Source organism: Falco cherrug, chromosome 6 (genome assembly GCF_023634085.1).
Source record: "Falco cherrug isolate bFalChe1 chromosome 6, bFalChe1.pri, whole genome shotgun sequence".
NCBI lineage: Eukaryota > Metazoa > Chordata > Aves > Falconiformes > Falconidae > Falco > Falco cherrug.
Genome location: NC_073702.1, coordinates 77709186 through 77732868, shown reverse-complemented (window position 1 = coordinate 77732868; position 23683 = coordinate 77709186). Strand labels below are relative to the sequence as shown.

At 51.2% G+C, this 23683-nt stretch overlaps 1 protein-coding gene and 1 long non-coding RNA gene across 3 annotated transcripts in view; one reads left to right on the top strand and one right to left on the bottom strand.

Annotated features, from left to right (window-relative positions):
- Window positions 1–415: 415 nt before the first annotated feature.
- On the bottom strand, window positions 416–6921 carry LOC129736347 (uncharacterized). The gene is made up of 3 exons (XR_008732805.1): window positions 6324–6921; window positions 2650–5551; window positions 416–2547 (listed from the first exon to the last, which is right to left on the bottom strand). It is a non-coding gene; the product is annotated as an uncharacterized LOC129736347 (long non-coding RNA).
- A 158-nt stretch (window positions 6922–7079) lies between these two features.
- TNFRSF21 (TNF receptor superfamily member 21) overlaps window positions 7080–23683 on the top strand; it is a 35325-nt gene continuing 18721 nt past the window's right edge. Inside the window, exons 1-3 of one of the 2 annotated variants that reach the window (XM_055714093.1) lie at window positions 7080–7273; window positions 12707–13361; window positions 15118–15603. In XM_055714093.1, coding sequence (XP_055570068.1) covers window positions 7220–7273; window positions 12707–13361; window positions 15118–15603 — 1195 coding nt within the window. In that variant the 5' untranslated portion in view covers window positions 7080–7219. Of the gene's footprint in view, window positions 7274–11847; window positions 11870–12706; window positions 13362–15117; window positions 15604–23683 lie in introns of those variants that run through there. The other variant, XM_005441559.4, reaches the window with a different exon arrangement.

The following is a 23683-nucleotide window of genomic DNA, read 5'->3' as shown; positions in this document are numbered from 1 at the left end:
GAAACCATCACAGGAGAGGATCTGAAAAGCTGCCAAGGGATGCCTGGTCTCTAGGAAGGACCTGGAGGCTGGTGAGATGGGAGGGATGTGTCCTTCACGTGAGCTGGCCTGTGATCTCTGTGCTGCTTTACACACCAAACCCTGAGAAGGGGCGTTCTCTCCAGCAATAATCTGCGCTAAGGATGCTCTCTTCCACAGTAATTTAGCACCCGTTCTAATTCTAAATTTCCTGGCGGAGGATTTGCACGCAGTAAAAATGTGTGTGAAGGCAGGAGAGTGCCAGAGTGCAGGGAGTTTCCTGCAGGCTCTTCTTGCCTCCTAAACTGTTACTTAATGCAAGGCTTGAGCTCCCTTGTGCTGGAGGTCTTGGCTCTCCCCCCCCCCCCCCCCCCCTTTGTCTCCATTGAAAGCTTGTCATGGCACAACCAGCTCCTTATAGAGCCCACCAAATTGCTCCAATCAATGTTAAGTCTATAAATTAGTCTTTAAGCTACATCTGCTTACGTGATCACTAAATAGCCTGAAGTGATTTAAATCAGCCAGACTTGGGTGAGGCTTTTAAAAAGTGCTGGGCTGCAGGAGCCCATGAAAGATGTGAACACCTGGCTACCTCCAGGCCACTTTGCCCTGCTCCCCACGGTGCTGAGGACATCCAGCCACCCCAGGCAGCTGCCTACAGCCACGGCAGGCTGCTCCGTGCCTGCTTTCTACCACTGGCCACTCCAGGGAAAAGGCTGCCTCGCAGCACTCCGCCAATACGGCAGGGAACACCCAGCGCCGCCAGGACTGAGGTTGCACAAATCCTGGTGATTCAGAGGCCTGGCATGTTCCCAGGCTCCATCACCTATGTATGCTGTGATGGGTTACTAATTTCCCTGTTGGCTTTTTCTGCATCATCCGTGACTTCAGCCTCATGTCCCCCACGCTGCAGCACCTGCTGAGTCCTCCCCAGCCAGGGGCTCCTCCATACCCATCGCCATCCTCACAGGTTCAGGGAAGGCTGTTTGCCTCCATCACCTGCTGCTGTACTGCGACCTGATATCCAGGGGAGCCTCAGAAAGACTCTGGGATCTCATTCCTGCGTGGCAGTAACCCACGTGGATGGAGTCCTTGTCCCCCTTAAAGGACGTTGAGTTTTACGTGCATTGCCTGGTCCAGACACTTTCTGCATCTCTTTGGAATCACCCTTAATGACTGCCCTGGACAACTCCTTATCCTGCACAAACGCATCAAATATGACGTACAGCGCAGGGCCGGCAGTGGACAGCCCTGCGTGCCCTCTGCCCTGGGACAACGGAGCCATGGGGTCCCCTATACATCAGAGGGGTGGGAGGAGACCTTAAGCTGTAACTAAGATTATCCGTGATCACTCAGCAATGAGGTCCACCCCGCTGGGTGCAGCTGGGGTGCCTGAGCAAGGTCATTCAGGAAGTGACATTCTCCTGGGGATCCAAATAAGACCCCAGGGCTGTACAGCTGGCTTTGAGCTCTTGCTTGAGCAAAGTGTGCTGTGCTCAGTCGAGCGAAATGAAGCCTGCTGGGTTAGAGGTGGTGAGAGTTATTTGGTGGTTCATCTCCGTACCAGGGGGATTTGGGATGGATTAGGCAGTAGCTGCCCCTGCCACTCTGACGGTCCTTCTGCAGGTGACACGTGGCATTAAGCCGGCAGCATCACGTGTGCTGGGTAATCTGACACAAGAGGGATCTTGCATCCCCAGTTGACATGAATCACGGATTTGCAGGGTGGATTGGTGTCTTTTTGCAATGTTGAACCTGCAAGAGCACACAACCCTCCCAGGAAAGAAATGGGCTTTGGGAAACTCATACTGAGTTTTGCAGCACTCTCTGAAAGCTCTGCAAACCACCTTGCCACATCCCTGTCCCACTCAGGCAGTGCTGGGCTCAAAGGCACGGGTGAACGCATGGTCTTCTGCTTAGTGTGAAGCTCTCGGCTTTGCTGCCAACTCTCTGATCATGCCTATACTGCTTGATTCGCTACTTTGATTTCTCCGGTGTAAGCTTAGGGGCACTGCAAGACTTTCAGATACATGCATAAAAATTATATTAATGATTTTTCATTTCCAACTTCACAACCATCGAGATGCCCCAGCTGAGAGCAAGGCTTGGCTTTGTTAGGCACGGTGCATGCCTCAGCCCCAGAGCACTTGCACCTTGCACCAGAGAGGAAGGAAGAAGGTGAACGAGGGCACTATATGATGTGCCCAGAGTCATAGCAGGTTTGGTGAGGTTGAGATTAGCCTCCAGGCTGCAAAATCTGGGTGTTGCTCCCCAGCTGAGACAAAGGACCTCCTGCAAAAGATTCCATATAATCAAAGGGTTATCTCCCCCCAAAAGGTGCATTAACTTTACATACGTTCATTATTTTTCCTCTGAAAGGTGCAGACGTGACTGCTGGGTTTGCTGCACCCACACTGAACTCGGAGCGCAGGCAGCCATGGCTTTCAGACAGAGATTTCTTCTTTACAGCACTTGCATGACTGTACTGCTCTGGGAGCAGAAAGGAAACTTCTTCACAGTGAGTCTGACCTGTAAAGGATTTGACATGCCAGCCTGATGTGCCCCTCTCCCCTTTCTCACCAGGGGCAAGGACGTAGCACCAGCTGTGCAACCTCACCTCCCCCACCTTACCTGCTGGTTATATCCCAGCCGGTACCCTGGGTGCAGGGTTAAAGCCATGTTTATGTGCTTAGCCTTGCCATAGCTGCTGAGCTTCTCCTTCCTGAAGGTCCTCTGGGAAAACGGGCTTTTCAGCTGTGCATCAGCCTTTTCCAGAAAAGAGATCAGCTCAGGAGCGACGGTGACTAAACCTGCATCCAGCAGTGCTGCATTTAATTTCCCTGCTGCCACCCCCTCCTGGCTCCCCAGCTCCTCGCGCTGACACCCCACAGGGGCACCCAGACAGGAAACCCATCAGCGATAATACACCTGCATTAAGGAAATTTCTCTCCTTCAAGATGCTTCTCAGTCAGTGGAATCAAAATAATACAGAAAAGCAACTTGCTGCTGCTAAAAAGTTTAAGGCAGGAACTGGATTCTCTGTAGGGACACCCAGACTCATCTTAGCTCTGTAGTGGAGAACATGACTTTGTTTTTCCACAGTGTAAAGTGAGAAAAGCTCATCTAATAGGAGACAGAAGACGTGGACTCTGTCCCAGTCCAAACAAATGGCCATGGCAGAGCTGCTCTGTCTGCTGCTCTGGAGGACATGCTCAAGATCTTTATCGGTTGCCATCTCATGCTGGAAAACCAACCTTTTCTCATCTCACCCCAACCACCTGAAAGAACTTCCTGCAGGCAATCCTGCATTTGCCATGGAACCTGCTAGAAGCCACTGTATTTATGTATTTATGTGTTGTGTGTATATATATATATATATATGTACATGGGAACATCTGCTCTCAGTAGACACTTCCCTTCCCGATTTCCTGGAGATCATAAGAAGGGCCAGAAAGGCGAGAACTCTCACCCAAATTTTGTTGGCGTAACTTCCCAATTTACGTTAATGCAAGCAACAATTGTGGTTTCTATATGAATCAGAGCTGCAAAGTTTCCCATGCAGTGGCTACTTTCCCAAAGCGCAACAGAACACAGAAACGTTCTGTGTCTATGGATATGTGGAAGCAACGGTCCATGTACAGACAATGAGAAAGTCCAAAAGTAAATCACATCTGCCCCATTAGCCTGACCTCTTTGATTGCAAATAAGTAATGGGGAGTCACTTCCAAGAATGCTTCTGGTTTCTACAGGGTGAAGCAAGTGATGGTTCTGTAGCATGTTCTTTAACATTTCTCAAAAAACTTCTTTTGGCGAAACAATTCCTCCCATTCCGTGAACATGCTTTAAACTGCTCCAGATGACTAAGCAGGACTACTGGCTTTTCCTTGCAAGAGAGGACAGCTTGCTGTTAAAGAGAAGATGGTTTCTGGTGGCAAACCAGGTCAGTGGATGTCCTTCCATTGCTCCCTCAGACTGCTGCCACCACCTTAGCAAATACCCAGGGGTGTCCAGTCAACATGAGCAATGAGGTTCACCAACTCTGATTAAAAATACCCTCCTTTTTTTTTTTTTTTTTTTTTTTTTTTTTTAACAGTTAGCAGATCACCGACCTGGCTGATCCCATGGGCTTGTGTTTGCATGACTCATGGGGTGGCACAAGGGCAAAAAAGGAACTGAATACAGGGAGGCGAGGAGGAACTTCTTGAGCCACTGCTGCCATCAAAAACACAACATGAAATGCCGACCTCAGTCACCCACTTCCCTATTTTCCTTCCAAAGCGCGAGAAAAGTGGAGATGCAGCAAGTTGGATGCTAATAAGCAACGTATGTCACAGCCAGTATGAACCAGCCTGGGCAGCGTGACTGGTGTTTGTCATTACAAGGACTGCAAAGGGGGGGAGCGATGGGGGATTTACAGATCAGCCCACGCATTTTTGGGTAATCTGTGGACTGCCTTTAGGTTCTGTATAAATAATAATAATTAAAAGCGGATGTAACTAATTGGAATCTATTCCACAGCAGCAACATGATCCATCTTATTGCCAATCCCCTGAGTCACTCCGTCCTCCAGATGATTATTTTTCTGCTTTTCCCTAATACAATTTGAACTCTGCCTTTCACACTGCTGATGGATCCATCGTGGCTTGGTGCTGCCAGGGCATTTCAATCCCTCGTCTAGGCCAGACACAACCAGCCCCATTAGCTCCACACTTGCAGAGCAAGATTTGTCCCGTATTCCATCAGAAAGCTGCACGTTTTTCAAGTGAAAATCCTCTCCTCCATCCACAAGTCTGGTGTTAACCCAGTTGTGTTAATGCTTATTATTTGCCCAATGTATTTTGAATTAAAAGCAGCAATGGGCATCCCGGGTTGCCTTCTGGGCAGCCTTGCCGGGTCTTGCTTTGCATCGTGATCTGTCTTTGGGATGAGGCTCCCCTTCCTTGACCTGCTGGGAAGAGCGCGTTGTTCCCGGGGTCCGGTGGCCCCAGGGGAAGGCAAAGCCCAAAGCAGGACTCTGCAGTGCTTGCACAGCAGCATGGCCAGCTGTGGAGGAAGGTCCTCAGGTCCTCTCCCCGCACACATGACACGGTCTGTCTTAATCCCCTCCTGGGAACAGCAATCCTGCAACTGCGACCCTGGCTCTGGGAGGAAGCTTTTCTCCAGGATCATTCCCAGGCTCCCGAGGGTTGTTGCTCCCTTCCAGGATTAAGTATCGAGAACGTATGGGGAGAAAAAGTCCATCTTGGCTGGGAGAGGAGCCTTCTAGCCACATTCAAACCTCCCTGAAATCAGGAGGAGTCTTCCTGTGGGCTTCAGAAGGGTCTGGATGAAACCCAACTCTGTAGAGTAAGAACACCTTTTTTTTTTTTTCTTCTTTTTTTTTTTTCCTTTCTTCCTTTTTTGGGGGGATTTTCTGTCATTCACAGGGGTTCTGTGGTGTCCACTTTGGTGTGGCACTGAAACCTTCCCTTGTTTCATCTCCCTTTGGATGCCTCTAGAAGGTGACTATTGGTCAATAGGTTTTCTGCTGGCTCTGGAAATCAGATGTTTGAATGTTTTCCTCAATAGACAACCGGCAATGTGGGGAATCACATACTGCCTTGATTTGGTGCACCTACAAACCCTGAAGGCCCTGATCAGCCTCAGCAGGGCCTCCGCCACCCCTGCAGGCCCTGGGCTCCTTAGACGGACCTTGGATCCACCCTGAAGCCTCATCTCTGTTCCTGCCTTGGACTTACGTTTCAGCCTTTCCAGGCCTGTCTCTGGCCCCATCTCCTGTCCCTCCTGCCTCCCTGGAGAGACTTGGACCTGTTTCCATCACTTGCCATGGCCATCAATGGGCACTGTGACCAGCACCCTGCTCAGCCCACCCTCCTCAGATGCTGCAGGGTGGTCTGTGAGGGCACTGCCTGTGCTGTGGCCACCCTCAGCTTCCAGCTAATCCTGGCTCATGGAGGGAGGTGTCTGCTCCCTGTCCATTCCTCCATCACATATCCTACATGTCCTACACATTCATAGAATCATAGAATGGTTTGGGTTGGAGGGGACCTTTAAAGGCCATCTAGTCCAAACCCCCTGCCATGGGCAGGGACATCTTCAACCAGATCAGGTTGCTGAAAGCCCCGTGGAACTTGACCTTGAATGTTTTCAGGGATGGGGCACGCACAGCTTCTCTGGGCAACCCATCCCAGTGTCTCACCACCCTCATCGTAAAAAATTTCATCCTTCTATCTAGTCTGATGTTGGAGAAGAAAAAGAATAACATGAAGATCCCACCCCACAATTTGATGGTGTGCAACACTCACCGCCCTGCAGTTCCTGCATGCTCACAGCCCTGGGATGGCCGAGCTCCAGCCAAGCCAGACTCCTGCGGGGAAGAGAAACCGCTCCAGCTCCGTTCATAGGGAGCGTGGTGGAGGGAGATGCTAAAGCAAACCCGGGGCGCAGCTGGAGCCAAACCGTTTCCTTCTCCCTTCGGTCCCTAGGGTGCCAGGCGGGCGGGAGAGGGTCACCCCTGGGTGGAAGGCCCGTCAGCACGGGCAGTGACACCGCGCAGGGCCCCGCTGCCCACACGCCCAACGCGTGGGTGCTGGGCGCAAGGATGGCTTTGGGATGGCCGGGCTGCCAGCTCGCTGCGGTGGAGCCCCCGCGGGCTTCGCACGCCTCGGGGATGGCGGGTCACCGGCGCGAAGCCACAGGGCGCCGCGGTAGCGCTGATGGAGGAAGCGGGCGGGGGCTGCGCGGGCGCGGAGAGATGCGCAGCCAGATGGGGGGGACGCGGTGCCGCGCCGCAGCGCCGGAGCTGCCGGGCTGTGCGGGGGAGGGGGACCGGGCAGCGCGGGGGAGGGGGGGGGCGTTGGGCTGCGCGGGGAGGGGGGGCCGCGCTGCGCGGGGGGGGCGCCCTTGCGCGCCGGCTTGCGCGGCCGGGTGACGCCACAAAGGGCGGCCCCGCCCCGCCCCGCCCCGCCGCGCCGCCCCACGTGCGCGCCGCCCCGCCGCGGCAGTGCGCAGCCGGCGGCCCCGCAGGCAGGTGGGAGCGCGGCGGGCGGCAGGGCCCCCCCGCCCCGCCCGGCCCCCCGCCCCGGCCCGCCGCCATGGGCGCCTGCCCCCGCCGGCCGCCGCCGGCCCCCCGCCCCGCCGCCTGAGGCAGCGCGGCTGGACGGGCAGCGCCTCGCCCGCTGCCCCGGCCCCGGCCGCCACCATGGGGGCCGCCGCGGTGTGCCGGAGCGCCGCCACCTCCGCCGGCTTCCTCACGGTGAGTGTGTGCGGGGGGGCAGCGCCCGCGCAGGGTCCGCGGGGCGCGGTGCAGTGCGGGGCTGCCGCCCGCCCCGGGGGGGAGGGAGGGTGTCCGCGTGTATCTGCGCGTCGCGCTGTCCCCCCGCCGCGGTGCTGCCCGCCCCCGCCCTGGCGGCGGGCACCGGCTGGGGGCTGCAGCCCCCGCGCTGTCCTCGCCATCCCCCTTTTCCTGCGGGCGGGCTGGGGGCGGCATCCTCCCCGGAGCCTTCGTCCAGGGCTGCGCCGCACCCCGAGGGCTGAGGGGTGCCTTGCCCCGTGCCCAGCACCGGGCTGTGGTCCGTCCCCTCCATCCCTCCCTCCGTCCCCCCCAGCTGCTTTCCTTGCCACCCTTTGGGCAGGCAGCAAAAACTCAGCGCCGCTAATTGCAGGCAGCCGCCCGGAGTTAACACAATTTTTTTCCGGTGGGTTCACCTCCAGGTTTCCCTTCCCAGGTAGGGCCCTTCCCAGCCTGCGCTTCAGGGCACCATCCCGGCTTTTTGGCGGGGGGAGAGACGGTAATTCGGTGTGTCTGGCACACGCCGCAGCAGCTGCTGCGGCTGGGTTGTGTAACCAAGGAGTGCACTTGCTCTTGAAGTCAAGGTGGATCTTAGCAAGCTGGTGCTGGCTCGACAGGAATCAGAGTAAACAACAACAATCTCAAGCCAGGAGAGCATTAGCCGGGGTAACAGCCTTGTAGCTTTGAAGGCGAAGGGTAACTGCACAGAGCTGGAGCAGCTGGGGTGCATGCACGGTGCTGGCTGGGTGCTCCCAAGTTTTCCCATGTTTCCCGCTGGGAGAGGAGAGTGCTGCAGCACATCTGGAAGATGAGATGCTGATGGGGAGTTTGAGATACGCAGCTCCAGCTGGGATCCTGGAGGTCAGTGGGGAACGGTGGGTATAGAGTGAAGAGGGGGCAGAAAGGGCAATGTGAAGGTGGAGGGAAATGCAACAGCAGTTTTGCAAAATGAAGCTGGGACTGCAAGCGGGTGCGTATTGCTTCTGCACGCATGTATTCTAACCTCTGTGTGTGCTGATTGTACGAGCAAATGAGCTGTAAGGCAGAATTCCCGTTTGCTCGTGAGCCGGCAGGATGCTCCCTTGGCCACCAGCCAGGGTTTCCTCATCCGACATCTTATCTTCAGAATTGTGGGTAACTCCCTTCGGCCCCACAAGGAGTTAATGTTTTTCCAGGCCGATGCAAGTAGGTTCAAATCAGTAGCTGGTGGGTCTCTTACTGCAGCAAACCCAAAGCCGCCCAGCCCGCTTGGTTTTTGAGCGATAGTGGCTCTGTAGCAGTTGTGTAAGGATGGTGTTGGTCTTGCGTTCCCTTGCTTGGTGGGGGCTTCAGGCAGCCACCAGCTGCTGCAAGGTAGGTTCCACCGTCTCCCCCAATGCCCTCACCTCGAAGTGGTGTGATGTCACCTTGCTTTGACTCAGGGCTTTTGGGAGCTTGGGGGATTTCATCTGCTTGGAGCAAAACCGGGGATGCCGCAGACGCTTGCAAGCTCGGGTCCATGCTGGCTGCAGGAATAGCTGCTGGGTTTTCCTTCATGGGGACCAGATGTGCTGGTGCTGCTGTTTTGGCACGCTCAGCTGCCTGTGTTTCGCTCTCAAGACATAGCAAAGGGACTGCTGAGCTGGCTAAGCCCCAGACTCGGCTTCACAAACCCCATACCAGCTGCAATAGCTGGTCACGTTGCAAGAAGCAGAAACTTGCTTTACTCTTTGGTACTCTCCTCACAGGCAACTTTTTTCTGCTTGATCCATTTTACAGTGAGCGGGGCAGGAGATGGGCTCCTGTCTGCAGAGTTACCATAAAACTTCCAGACCAGTCTGTTTGTCTTTTTGAGTTTGTTTCATTTTTTTTTTTTTTTCTCCTTCAATGTTGGAAGCAACTTCCTGGTGCTGGTCGGTGGAGGGTGCAGCTGACCTTCAGGAAGGGTGGTGGGCTGGACAGCTCGTCCCTGACCCGTGCCAAGGCATTGCCATGGAGCCAGCTGCAATTTCTACCAAATTCTGCTGGTTTTGCATGGAAACGGCTCCCAGAGTATCAATTTAGCACTGTTGGGCCCTGCTCACTCGCAGCATTCTGCTCCTGCTCTTCTCTACTGGGCTGGCAGCAGGGCAGCACTGTACACAACCCGAGATTATGACTGTCCTGAGGTGTCACCCCGTTTCAGGACACAAATGCCTGTTGATCCACCAACTTTCTGCTGGCATTTTGACTCACCGGGCCACCGAGTGGGTTTGGGTCCCAAATGAGCCACTGTATTCCTAGTCACATCCCCCATGCATGTGCACGGGAAGCTTGTGGCCTCCTAAAAGCTATTTACTGTGCACATTGCTCACCGGGTCTCTCCTGCAGCATGCAGCTCCTTAAGAGAATGATGGAGGCATGGCATAGATGTGACCATTGAGATGGAGTCATCAAACTGGGTGGTGGCAGGGTGGCTCATGCTCACGTCAGCTGCAGGGTGCTGCTGGCTCAAGGGTTTGTTTTTAGCTGAGCGCAAAGGTCCCCTTGTCTGAACTGTTTCCCTGACGTGCAGAAGTGAAAATGAGTGTTTCCCGGCCTGATCTGCTTTTGTACCATATTTATTTTGTACCATAAAATCTCCACGTGTTGGAATGGGGGGAGGTGGCTGGGAAGTGCCTTTGCCTGTGCAGCGTGGGGCATTGATGCAGAGTTGGGGATGCTCTTTGGGATTGTGGCCGCCCTGTCCCACTTAACCTTTTTTGGCTTCAGTGTCGAGAGCTGCTCCTGCACCGAGTATGGTGAGTAGCACTGCAACTGCTCAGAACCAGATCTGCTCTTCAGTGTTTTCTTGCACCAATTCCTTTTTTCTGTGTTTTATTTTCTTACCCTATACACTTTCTTTGTTACTGGAGTAATGAACTGAAATCCAGCAGCTAAGCAGAGCTCACTTCATTATTCTGTTGCTTTTGTCACCAAAACTGGGTGTATCCAGCCCCAAAGGTCTAGGTTTGGGTGCTGCTTGCTGGGCAGTCCTGCGGACGAGGGACCAAACCAGCAGACACCTCTTTTTGTTGTGCTCCTCCTGGCCTTCTCCTTCAGAGATGTGAGTGGTGCCAGCCACAAAACCTGAGCAGCTGATTTTTTTTTTTAGGGATCGGGGGTGCCAATCTGAATAAATAGCAGATGCTCAGCACTGCTTAGCCTTCCCCCACTGAGACTTGCTCTTGTCCCTAAGCTTGGAAGTGCATGTGCAACTGAAGATCTGGAGGGACTCAAAAGCACCAGTGCTGCTTTGCTTGAGATAGTGTTTGAAACACCAAACCCAGACCTGGTGCTGTTACGGTAGCGCAGGTCCCACTGGCTTCAGTTGCCCGGATGGGTGATGGAAAGATACTGGAGACAGGAAGAAAAGGGAGAGCGGGAGAGGATCCGTGGCATGTGCTTACAGCAGGGTTGTCCATGAGTTTCTTGAGGTCTGGCTTGATGCAGAGGGAGAGAATCAGGATCCCAGACAGCAACACACAGCTCATCCCCGGAGAGGCAGGAGAGCCTCTGCCTGTCCTGCCTCTCCCAACATCCTGTCCTGCTCGGCACTGGCACTGGGAGGAGGAAGGAGTATCATAGGTGATAACCCCTCACGCCACCTCGAGAGGCTGGATCCTGCTGCATCTGGTTTGCTAACTCAGGGTTGCATCATGAAGATTACTGGGGGGGGGGGGGGGGGGGGAGGGTGGTGGCAGGTTTCCTTATAGCCAGCTAAGCGCTTTGTTAAATCATGTCTTAGGGGAGGGGAAAAATAAAATTCATCCTGTAAGCCTTTGCTGCCTGCCAGGGCAGCCCTGCTTTTTAATTTGACGTGCCGTAATTAGCCTGGCCATGTAGGATCCTCGTCAACTCCTGTGGGCTTGCCTGCTTTTGCCTGCTCTGTAATTGCTGCTTCAGGGGGGGTGGGGAATATTGAAGTGTTTTGTACAAATCCCGAGCTGTAAATTATTTAGCAGGTGAAACAGAAATGTGCTGTGTGTTTCCAAGAAGCAAGAGAAGCAAGAGACTGCACCAAAAATGACGCGGCGCAGCTTGCAGCTCTGCCGCGATGTGCCTTCTGCAGAGTCATGTTGTTGGGAGGCTTTCTTTTTTTTTTTCCCCTTCTGAATATATTCTTGTTGGCTGGTAGCCCAGAATAGGTAGCAGAGCAAGAGGCGAGGGCTTGTATGACATAGCCAAGCAATTTGTGTGCCTGGCTGTGCAGTTGGAAAGCGTTAGGGTCTCTGGTCTTTTTACCTTCAGTCTAGGAAGGCACCTTTGGAAATTCAAGGTAACGTTGGCTCGTTCCTCTCTCTCCCTCCTAACTCAGCCTGCAGCTGTTTGAAAATGTTTTGTATTGCTTTGCATGCTGTATGAGGTTGTGTCAGCCTTTCTTTTGATACGCCTTTTTTCTTGGTGTCTTATCTCCGTTGGCATAACTGACATTAAATCCATGGACCCAGAGGTCTTCTGGAGGGAGCAGAGGTCCTGCTTGGTAGCTGGAGCTTCTCCTGGGGGATGGAGCAGCCGAGATCCAAAGGCATTTAGGGATTAAAGCCCTGGGGTTGGAAACAGGTAAACAGATTTGTAGCCATCATCTAGCCGTGCCCAGCTGGGTACAGTTCAGTGTCTGAAAACTGGAGACCTTTTACCTGTATCTGATGCAATGAGGAACTGAGTTTCAGCAGAGCTCCTCAAAGAGCTTAAAAATAGCATCAGGTTTTCTCTTCTGTTACTAATGCATCCGGTTTAAAGTGGGCTCAGGTGTGGTTGGAGGCTCGAAGTGTAACATCTCTTGCGGTCACATCAAACCCTACGCTTGCACAGGGTCATAAAAAGTCATGGAAGGGCAGAGAGGTGAGAAGCAGTCTGGTAACAGCTGCTAGCCCGGATTTCATCCTGGCTTGCGTGGTTTAGAAAAGTAACTATTTGAACAAGTGCAGATTAACAAATACAGAGGAGGAAAGTTTTACAGGTCAGAGCTGCCACCTGCATGTGGTTTTTGACTTCAGGGCAAGTGCCTGGCTAGCGCTGGAGCCTCTCAGCCTTGAAATGCAAAGCTGGTCTGAATTCTCCTGGGGTGACCAGGTAGCATGTACTGCTGAAACACAATTAGCAGTATTTACCGCCCTGGCAGGGTTTCAGTATAAATGATGCTTAGTCTCACCAAGAAGCGTGGTGTCAAATTTAAGGATTATAATCGTAGCTGGTGATGTGTCCGGAGGGCGTGCTGCCACCTGCTCTGGTTCTCTTCCACTCTGACCTTGCTGAGGTCCCTCCCCTGGGTGTAGAAACATCTCGGTGGTCCCACAGCTCTGGGACATCCCTTGTGATCCTGCAAGGGACTGCTGGCAGAGAGGCTCCAGTTGCATGCTGTTGTTGACTAATACCTCCCTCCCATCTGTCTTCCAGCTGCTCATGCTCCTTGGCACCACTGATGGTCAGTCAAAGCTGACCTCCGAGCAGAATGCCATCAGCCTCTCCCCAGGCAAGTACCGCCACCTTGACCGTGCCACCAACAAAGAGCTGATCTGCGACAAATGTCCCGCAGGAACCTATGTGTCTAAACATTGTACAAAGAGTACCTTAAGAGAGTGCAGCCCTTGTCCAGATGGGACTTTTACTAAGCATGAGAACGGCATAGAGCGGTGCCACCCTTGTAGAAAACCCTGTGAACTGCCAATGATTGAGAAAACTCATTGTACTGCCTTGACTGACCGCGAGTGCACTTGCCTGTCTGGTACGTTTCAGACAAATGATACCTGCGTCCCTTACACCGTGTGCCCGGTCGGCTGGGGCGTCCGCAAGAAAGGAACCGAGACGGAAGACGTTAGGTGCAAGCCGTGCCCTCGTGGTACCTTTTCTGATGTGCCTTCTAGTGTGATGAAGTGCAAAACATACACTGACTGCTTTGGGAAAAACATGGTGGTCATCAAGCCAGGGACGAAGGAGAGTGACAACGTCTGTGGTTCTCCAGCATCTCTTCCGAACATGTCTTTGACTTCATCAAGCACCGAAGCGAGCGAAGAGCCCTATGAAGTTCCACCAACTGCTCATCTTCCCAAAGGTAATGTTCACCACCGAAACACAGACGTGGTTCTGGTCATGGGGTTGAGTTCCTGCCTCTGTCAGGGTTCATTTTGGGCTGTTCAAGGCCAGCCTAGTCTAAAGCGTGGATGGTGCTTTTGCTTCTTGGCCAGAAGGCAGCTCCAGAGTGCATCCCGTTGCCCTCGCTTGTGTTAAACCACATTTAACGACATTTTCACTGGGACTGTAGGCATGATTGGACTCCTGGCTCTTCTGCTGTTTGGGCTGGAAGGACATCATGTTCCCCAGCCTTCCGTTCAGTCTTGTGTGTTGTGCTGGCACAAGTCTTTGTGCAGTTGTGGCAGACCTGAGTTGGGATGCAGCAGGAAAACCCAGAGGGGAGAGGAGCTTTGCTTCACCAGACTCCTCTGATGGATTCACTGCTTTCATGCCTGTGCATTCCTCACTGCATTTCGCCCTCTACTGTGCCAGCATATCGGCTTGCATGGGAACTGTTGCCAAAATAGCCCTCCAGAAGCCTAGGCTGCCCCATAACTTGTTTTATTTCTTCAGTCTTTTAAGATTTCCATTAGTTACCACTGGTGGGGAGAACCAGGTTGAATTCCCTATTCTCTTGCTTAATTGGAAATGGTACATCATCCCAGTCTTTATTGAGATGCTTTAGCTGTGGTGGTTGCAGTGATGCTGTAGGACCCCATTTGAGCTGGTGCTCGGCACTCTTTGGGAAGCAGCTTCCTTACAGTGTCTCAGGTGGGGCATTTTAATTAAAAAAATGCAACTTGTGGTGGCCTGAACACCTGAGTTGGTAGATGCAATAGTAGGGAATTGCTGACAGCAGTAGGCTTGCAGTGCTTCTCCTTTGTTAGGTTTCAAAGCTTGATATGACGGTGGTGTGTCATTGGGAGAGGACAGGAGGGTGTTCCCTGAACTTTGAAATCAACTGTAGACAATTAGGTAAAAGTTAAAGCATTTTCCCTGTTTGTATCCTGGTCAGAGTGTTTTGAATAACCAAGTCGGAGGCAAAATCAGGTTACAGATGGTAACACCCACTCTCGGGCTCAACTGGTATGAGACATGATCTTCAAAAGCCAAGTTTCCAAAGTAAGCTCTAGTTTTTGCCACAACACCCTTCCTCTTCTCACCAGGGTTTGGTCAACCATCTGGCTGGGACCTGAGAGCTGCTGGTTGATAAGAAAACTCAATAAAGATGGAAAGTAGCTCTTAGGGGAGGAAGTTTGGTTGCTTCTGTTTCTTCAGAAGCCTGTGTTGTAGTTGATGCATCCACACCCCCTTGCAGTGCTAATTAAAAAAAAGTTTGTGCTTCCTTAGCAAAGCCCAGTAAAGAGGTACTAAGCCTCCAAATTATCGTGTATTTCTAGCCCAAATTCCACAATTGGAGTAAAGCAAATGTTTGTAAACCTAAGAAAGAACAAACTACTCCCTCAAAGTTGTAGGTTTTCTGAGAAGTACTGGACGTGGAACAGACAAGATTGACAGCATGCCTTTAGTAACTTTTTTTTTTTTCCAAATTTTTTTTTCAGTGAGCTGCCACTAGCCTTAACCAGTAAGGGTCAATTTTACCTTGAACCTACCCGTGTAACTGTACCCATCTGTGCCCAGAGCCAAACCTCAGCTTCACCTCTTCCCTTTCTCGCAGCCTAGCATTGGGTTTCTGTCTGCTGGCCAAGCAGATGCTCAGGCAGGTCTTAGACTGTGATGTGATGCCGTATCGTGTCTCTGGTGCTATGACACTGAACTCTCCTCTCTTTCTGCAGGTCTGAACTCTTCAGTTCCTGATTTTGTCCCCTCTCCAGCACCACACGCGTCCAGCAGCATGGCACAGCCGGCAGACTACTACAATGAAACCTCAGCCAACGAGACGGACGGTGCTGGTGGGACCCTCGCCACCGGCCAGGCGCAGAGCTACCGGCACAAGCAGACCAGCCAAGCGCTGGAGAAGCAGCCGTCGCTGGAGATGGTGGGGGGTGAGAAGTCCAGTGTCCCATACAGGCCCCCCCGGCGAGGTCCACAGAATGTCCACCAGCACTTCGACATCAATGAACACTTGCCATGGATGATTGTCCTCTTCCTGCTGCTGGTCCTGGTGGTTATCGTTGTCTGCAGTGTCAGAAAGAGCTCACGGACTCTGAAGAAGGGACCCAGACAAGATCCCAGTGCCATTGTGGAAAAAGCTATTATGAAAAAGTCTACCACCCCCACACAGAACAGGGAGAAGTGGATCTATTACTGCAACGGGCATGGTGAGCAGTAGCGACTGGGGGCCATGGGGGCAGTGTCCTCTCCGCTGTCTCACATGGTTTTTGGAGGGGCCACTCCCATGTCCAGTGACCAGTTGCTTTTCTGATTTGCTGGGTCTTGGTAGTGAGGACAAAGCCTATGTACTATGTACTGGTTCCTCAGACGTTTGTTCATCCTTGGCTTCTCCCCCTTCCTGTTCCCATGGTGGGTCCTGGCTCCTGAAGGAAGGGTTAATGGAGGGAATGTTACCTGCTTGCCCCACTAGCTCCTCTCCATCTTCCCAACCATCCTTGGTAGAAGGATCGTCCTTCCCCCTTTCCACTTCCCTTTTGTTTCATATTTTTTACTTTCTTAGTGACTCAGGCGTGGGTCTGGTTGTCTTTCCTATTGTCCTTTTTCCCCTCATCCTGTCTGTTTCTGGAAGGCTGAGTCATCCCCTGCCTCTTGGCAGCCTCTCAATTTCAGGTTCTTAGCCCTAAATCCCAACTGCTGGCGTGTGTCCCCAGCCCTTCGCCCATGCTGGAACCAGGAAGGTTGTCCTTAAAGGCTGTATTGTGGACGTGTACAGCTCTGAGTGTCATGAGGGCTTCCTGGAGGCTCCGCTTTGTAGCGTTTTCTGTTCTTTTGGTGGATGACTTGCTGTCAGCTTTTTGCAAGACTTTAAAGATGACCCACTGTGGTCATTACATTGAAATTTGTAAAAATCAATGATTAATCAACAGTAGCATGAATGTGAGCACCAAGCAGCCATGATCTCCCTAGTAGGATGTGTGGTTCTTTCTCAACAAAGCTACAGTGGCAGTTTTGCCCCCCCACCCCCATCCTGTGCCAACCGCACTGACAAGTCCTTACTTTGGGTTGAGGTTGCTCAACCTTAAACATCCGCTCACAGTTAACCTTTAGAAAAGCACATTTAACAAGGGGGGAAGCAAACAAAGAATGGATTGAAAAAAAGATTGGAAGGTTTAAGAGATCAGTGCTCGATGAAAGTCATCCTTGAGTGCTTAAGTACAAAGCAAAGAAGGCTTTGAGTCAGGCGTCTTCTGTCACGTACTCTCTTCTTCCTCCTGCCGATTAATAGATCTACACTTTGTTTGCCTTCATTAATGCTTTTATAGAACCAGTAAGGTCTTGTTGGAATTAGTTTTGTGCCTTCTGTTGTGTTTGCACTACTTACCAGGTTTTTTTAACTCTCTTCCATCCTTGGGGTGCAGTTTCTTGAGCTTTTTGCCATTTTAGATAACTCTTGCCAATAACCCTTGCACCCCATTGTCCCTAAAATCTGTGGTGCCTGAAGCGTGGTCCTTGAGACTGTGGTGAGTGATCTGCAACAGGGCTGCAGAACCTTATTACACATCCTTATTTGTGGACACTACCAGAAATACTACATGGCTTTGGCCATGGTTCATTGGCCAAAAGCGGCTGGTTGTTACTAATTTGTAGTAACTCTTTTCCTCGAGACTTTAATTAGCAGTTGGATGAATTTCTGACGCTCTCCTGGTGGTTTTCTTGGTTTGTTTGTTTTTGTTTTTTTTTTTTTAAACATCTCAGAGCAGGGGTTGAGTTTCTACAAGGCAGAAGTGCTGGAGTGTGAAGAGCAGATGGAGTTGTTTTGAGCAGGTGCCACTCTGGTTTTTAACTTGATGTTTCAGACCCTGTGCCAAAATGCCTGCCCTGCAGGTGGCCCTTCTGGAGCTGCCTTTGTGGGCAGTGCCACGTGTTTGGTCACCAAGCATGAGTCAGGTTAAAGAAATGGTGCAGTTAAGGTGATATGTGGTGAGCAACAAGGCTGTGTTAACCCATATACACCTATAACTTCACCTCCCAGATCTTGTCATCCTTTGGGGGACAGCATCATCCACGGGTCATCCTGTGCTTCCCAAGATGAGGGGACAGCATCATCCACGGGTCATCCTGTGCTTCCCAAGATGAGTTGTTCCTGTCTTCTCTGTAGTCCTTTAACATCTGAAATCAGCTAGTGCATCAAATTCACAAGATACTTGCTAAGTTTTCCCCTTGTCTTGGGAATTAAGCTGGATCTAACAGCAAAACCACACTTAGGTGATAAACTGGTGCAGCACCTGATCGAGTCTCTTGGGTCTGGAGGCAAATTGCCCCATTACTCTGGGCTCCTGGCTGGGCAGTTTTGCACATTTCTCTCATTCATTCTTGCAATAGTCATGCTGGTTCTGTGTTGGCATGGGTGGCTTCATGGCTTTCCTCATGCCACTGAATGTCCTCAGTTGAACTTTGTGTAATGAAGGCAGATGAGCGCAAACCAATTAATGCTTTGTCTTGCTTTTAGTGCAGCTCTGGTGTTGCCTGAACCACGTTGCGCTAGCTGGAAGAGCCTCGCTCATTAGTTCTTTCTTGGTGGTGGTTCTTTGTCATGTTGGATATGGAAATTGTTCTCCTCCGCGGTCGTGTATAAATCCCTTTGGTTTTCCTATTGAAATGTCTGGCTCTTCAGACTGTTTGCTTGAAATGAGAGAAGATGTAGTGCCATAGAGGAACTGACCTTTTATTTAATAACTGGCTCTACAGCTAAGATGTACTGCAGACCTGCAGCCTCGTGGCTTAGCTTTCTGCTGCTCCAGCAGTGTTTGTACCCAAATCATGCTTCCTCCTGAAGCAGCATTTCAGACAGGGGTGAATAGAGCCAGGAACAGACAGGTCCGGGCTGTTGCAGAGAGGAAATCTTTCTCCTCTGATGCTGCTAGCGCAGATCCCTCCATGGTAAACTGCCAGAGCAAAGCCTCCATAGATGTGAGGACCACAGCTGCTCCCTAGATCTTGAGGTGCCTGCCTGGTTTGTGGTTGCACTAGGGGTGTGGAGGGCAAGCAGTTAGGTTTAAATCTTCTTTCGGGGCTGGGGGTGAAGTCCCAGAGTCTGGTGCTGGCAGTGCACCCACATCTGTATGATCACCCCACCTATGTGTTGGCTGTCCATGCCAGCAAGGGATTGGACCATGTTTATTGCCAGGGCAAAGACTGTGTATGTGGCTGTTGCACACAGTCTCCCCACTGCTGCCTCCTCCTAGTTTCCTAGTTTACCATCTCCTCCCTCCTAATCCTGTCGGTAAACAGATTTAACCTTTGAAAGGGAATACCGGGTCCGAGGTAGGCGCCGCAGCCTCTGTGCAGAGGAGCTGTGGAGCCCTCACACCAGCACCCCTCAAGCCTCCCGTGGTACCAGACGGCCATCCAAGGCTTTGCCAGTTTGGATTTTATTGCTGAATGCTTCAAGCCCAGCAGTTCAGAGTGAAGTGTGGTCAGGGTGGCACTAGCACTGCTTGGTGCTGGAGCAAAGACATCTCACTGTGGTTAGGCTCCTTCCCAAAAGAGGAGGATTTTTGAGTGGAAGCAGTGGCTCAAACTCTTGCCCGGTTCCTGAAGGCACTGGATGTATTGAATTGCTTCAATTGTTGACATGGGCGTGTGATCCTAAACAGCAGTTGTCTTGGGGTGTTTCACTTGTCCTCGTCTCCCCGTCAGGTGGTGTTTGTGCCCTGTGCTCTCTCTAGTGATAATACACGCCTTAAATAACAGCCCAAACCTAAAAATAGTAGCTTGGGAGGCCGGTGTTTAAACTTGACCTGTGTCCTTAACATGGATGTGTTCCAGCTGAGACAGCAAATGCTGGTGATTCTCACTGGATGAAATGGTTCAGAGGTCTGGGAAGAGCTTGTGATGACTAACGGCCTGAGTTAGCGGCCAGCCTACCTCTGCATCTCTCCCCACGACGGGGCCTCTCCCAAGAGCTCTGAGGTCTCATCTACATGGGATGGGGAAGGCAGAGCAACACCAGCCGCGCCACTGTGGTTGGAGAAGTGGACCTCTTGTTGTTTCAGCTGGCTCTTGTATTGTAGCCCTGCAGATGGGAATCCAAAGGGCAAAAGCAGTTTGCCAAAGATTTCGAAAGAAATTATCAGCATGGTGCCTGAATGACATGGGTACTGGGCTGATAGTGCTCTGTGGTTTTAACCTTGTGCGACTGCTTTCTTGTAGAAGATCAAGAACAGCCCACACACTGGAAACGCTTTCTTCTAAACAGTCTCCTGTTCCCTTTCTTCAGCTGCTTCCAAAGGCAAGGAATTGAGCTTGCAGAAACCTTTCAGTGAAAACTGAGAATTAAAGCCTGTCTCTTGAATGTCTTGGAAACACCAAATTTGGCATCAGTCTATGCCAAACATGAAGATGGGCTTGAAATAATCTTGCAATAATTGCTGATAGTGTTGTCTTTGACTTTTACCTGTTGAGTAGCAGAGGATGAAAGGCAATAACTGTGTAAATTGCTATGATCTTGGGTAAAACCTGTGTATAGAAGAAGCTGCTTGAAATGACATGCTAAGAAGCGAGTTTGGGGATTTTTTTTTTTTTAGTTGAAAGATTGAAGAACAGATCTTGGCAGCACTGGGCTGGCATGAGATGCCATTTCCCTTTTATTTTTCTTGAAGTCCTGTAATTGCACGTCATTGCAGTGGGTGGTGAGAGCAAAGCCAGCAAGCCTCTGGTTAAATAATCAGAAAAATAAACTGTTCTGCAAAAGCTCTTTGCAGCAGAGATGGAGCTGAGGCTTGACTGCAGGTAGAAGAGTGCATACTGAAGAGGGCTCAAGATCAGAGTGGGGAGCTGAGGGGTGGTGCTGGAAAGATGGGGAGCATCAGAATTTGGGCGTCTTCGTGGCTCAGTTTTTGGGATGCCCAAATTGTTGTCAGCATGTTGGGAGTCAGGATCTTCTTGGCTGGTGATTTGTAGGGAATAGTCCTTGGCTTGGAGCTCTGTTGCTGTAGGACCAGGGTTAGGCTTGAGCTTGATCTGCTCCCAGGGAAGTTCTTGAGAGTGTTGAAGAGGGAGGGACCACATCCTTGTACGCTGGAGAGCCTGCCACTGTGCTGGTACGCTGGCAGTATGCATCAGGATGTCGGTGTCATTGCAGGCTTGTCTTCACATGGAGTCAAGGTACTAATTTGTGGTTAGTATTGGAAGATGCTTATCAGAGTGAAATTACATGATTCTTTTAAAGAGACAGCACATTGACTAAAAAAAGCCTACAGATAACCATAATCTTTTCTATAGATCCATCACCTAATGAAGGTAAGCAAGTGCATTGAAACAACCCAGCAGGGGGTATTCCTCCTCAAGCCTGGTGTCACTCCCTGTTCAACTGCTACCCTAAGTAAGGAAACAGCTGCAGGGATGGCACTACTTCAGATGCTCCTTTGGGACCCCTCCTTAGTGCTGGTATGGGTAAATGAGATGAAAGCCACTTACTGCAGTGGTTTTGTTTTGTAGTTTTCCCTTTGATCAGCTCCTGAATGGGTCACAGCTTGGTGGCAGGAGCATCATACTGGGAGGCAGGGTGAGGATGGAAGGGCTGTGGTGGAAACAGACCCCTGGGGACTCTGTCTCTTCTGCACGTCTGCAGAGCATGGGGAGGAGTGATGGAGTTAAAAGCTTCACCAGCCTCAAACTGTGGTAGCCTCAAGGTTTTGTGCCGAGACCAGAGGTAGGGTGGAGATGGCCAGCAGCATCTCAGGAGGGCAGGTGTGCCCATTGTGGCTAACATTATTTGGTAATTGCTGTTGTGCCTGGAGAGGAGCAGCCCTGGGCTTGTGTGCAAACCCTAATATGACTCTGGCAGGCAGAGCATGAGATGAGGGATTGATGATTGTTTACCTGCCAAAACGGAGAGGCCGAAGGTGTTGGCTTGGAGTTTTTTGATTGGTTGTTGGGGTTTTTTTCAAAGCAGTCAATCTTCTGGCATCTGCAGCCTAATGATCTGCTGGTCCTCTAATGTCAGCCTGTCCACTTCTGCAGAGTGAGACCCAGGCAGAAACGTAGCTTGTTAAATTGGAAGGGGCAGACGTGTGCTGGGCACCACAAGGAATATGGATGCTGTGGTACTGCTGAGCCTTAAAACAAGCCTGCTCCCTCACTGGAGCTTGTTTGGCCGCACGGGAGCTCTGTGTTTCAGGCTGTGTTTGCACCAACACAGGCGTGATGCTCTGCTTCGGGATGAGACGAAGCAACTCTGTCTGCAGTGCAGACCTGTGCCATGGGAGCATTGGGGTGATATCTGATGAGTTTGAAACACCATCTTCCTCAAACTACTCACAGCTTCTCTCAGCTTTGCCCCAAACTCATCCTTGACCTTTTGAGAAACTATGTTGTTTCCAAAGTGCATTTGCAGGAGCTGACCAAGGCTTCATGGTATAAGGGAGCCTTGGAAAACACAGGTGAAGGGAGGCTGCTGTTCTGCTCTGAGAGAAAGAGAACTAATCATGTGCAGGTTTATCATCTCTTGCTCCTCAGCCTTATTGCATTAGCAGGCTTGCGTTAGGCAGCTGCTTGATCACTTTTTATGCATGTTGCTATGTGAGCCATCTATTCACAACATGTGCAGGGTGGCATGGAGCTGTCCTGGGAAGCTAGTATATTTGCTCCCAAATCTGCTTTAAAAAAAAAAAAAAAAACAAAACCAAAAAACCATGGGTCAAAATTCCTGGGTGGCCCTTGGACTAATTTAATAAGGGATCAGGATTTGTTGCCTGCCTGTTAAGGTGTAGTGCCGGGTGTTGGAGGCAGGGCAGCTCTGGAGAGAGAAGAGGGCTGTCCCTGTAGAAAAACATGCCGAACTTAGTTTCTTTTTGCCAAAAATGCAGCACTGGTTTCTGTACCAGGAGGGCTGTGATTTCTCACGTTGGTAAGGCTCTCACACATCTCCTTAAATAACAAGGCAGATATTTTTTTTTTCTTTGCTTGCTGAGGCTTTGTCTAGGGGGGAAAAAATGTGGGAGGCGAATTTAATCCTCGGGTTGGCATCTGCGGGTGTCTGGATATTTATATGGCTCTGGCCGGGGCAGTGTGCTTGCTCAGGGTTACCAGCTGTCTGAGAGGGTTATAATGAAGATTAACTCTGTGAAAGCTGTTTAAAATTTAATAATTACATAAAATACTTACACTGGCCATTCCCTTTTAAACCAAAGGAAGAGCAAGTTCAAACTGCAGGTCCCCAATGCCAGCATAGGGAGATAGGCAGGGAGAGCATCCCATGGTGGTGGGCAGGACCTTGCGTGGGTCCCAAGAGGGCTGGACCAAAGGTGCTGTTATAGACGTGGATTCCACGTAGGATGTGGTGGGAAGGGAGGTCTTGTCTCATGCTGACCCTCAAGTTCACAGGTCTGAAACATGTTCAAAACCACATGTGGCTGATCACAGACCTTCCTTGACTGCCTGGTTGGGTTAAGTTATTTTCCAGAGTGTGTGGGAAGTGTTTGTCAGGAGTCAGTTTCCTGCCCTGCAAGAGTTCTCTTTGTTGTTAAAAAAAAAAAAAAAAAAAAAAGGCAGCAAAACCCACCACAAACAAACATCACCATTTAGTGGTTTGTTGCCCAAAAGCACTCACAGAGGATGTGAATCACTGGCTTCTGGGAGGGTCTGATACCGGCACTGTCCTCCATGGGAAAAGTAGCAAATCACTAGCAAGTCTTCATAAATGTGTCCTTTCCTCCTGTCTGGATAAAGGCTCTTGTTAGAATCATGGAAAAGTTTGGGTTGAAAGGGACCTTCAAATATCTTATAATCCAGCCCTGCTGAGGGACACCTTCCACTAGACCAGGCTGCCCAAAGCCCCGTCCAGCCTGGCCTTGAACACTGCCAGGGATGGGGCATCCACAGCTGCTCTGGGCAGCCTGGGCCAGTGTCTTACCACTCTCACAGTAAAGAATTTCTTCCTAATATCTGATCTAAATCTACCATTTTTCGGCTTAAAGCCATTCCCCCATGTCCTGCTGCTTTAGGCCCTGGTAAAATGTCTCTTTTCATTTTTCTTTTAAGCCCCTTTAGGTAGTGACAGGCTGCTATAAGGTCTCACTGGAACCCTCTCTTCTCCAGGCTGAACAACCCAAGCTCTCTCAGCCTGTCCCCACAGCAGAGGGGCTCCAGCCCTCTGACCATCTTCATGGCCTCTTCTGGACTTGCTGCAGCAGGTCCATGTCCTTCTGGTGCTGGGGGCTCCAAAGCTGATGCAGCGCTGCAGGGGGGGTCTCACCAGGGCAGGGCAGAGGGCAGAGCCCCCTC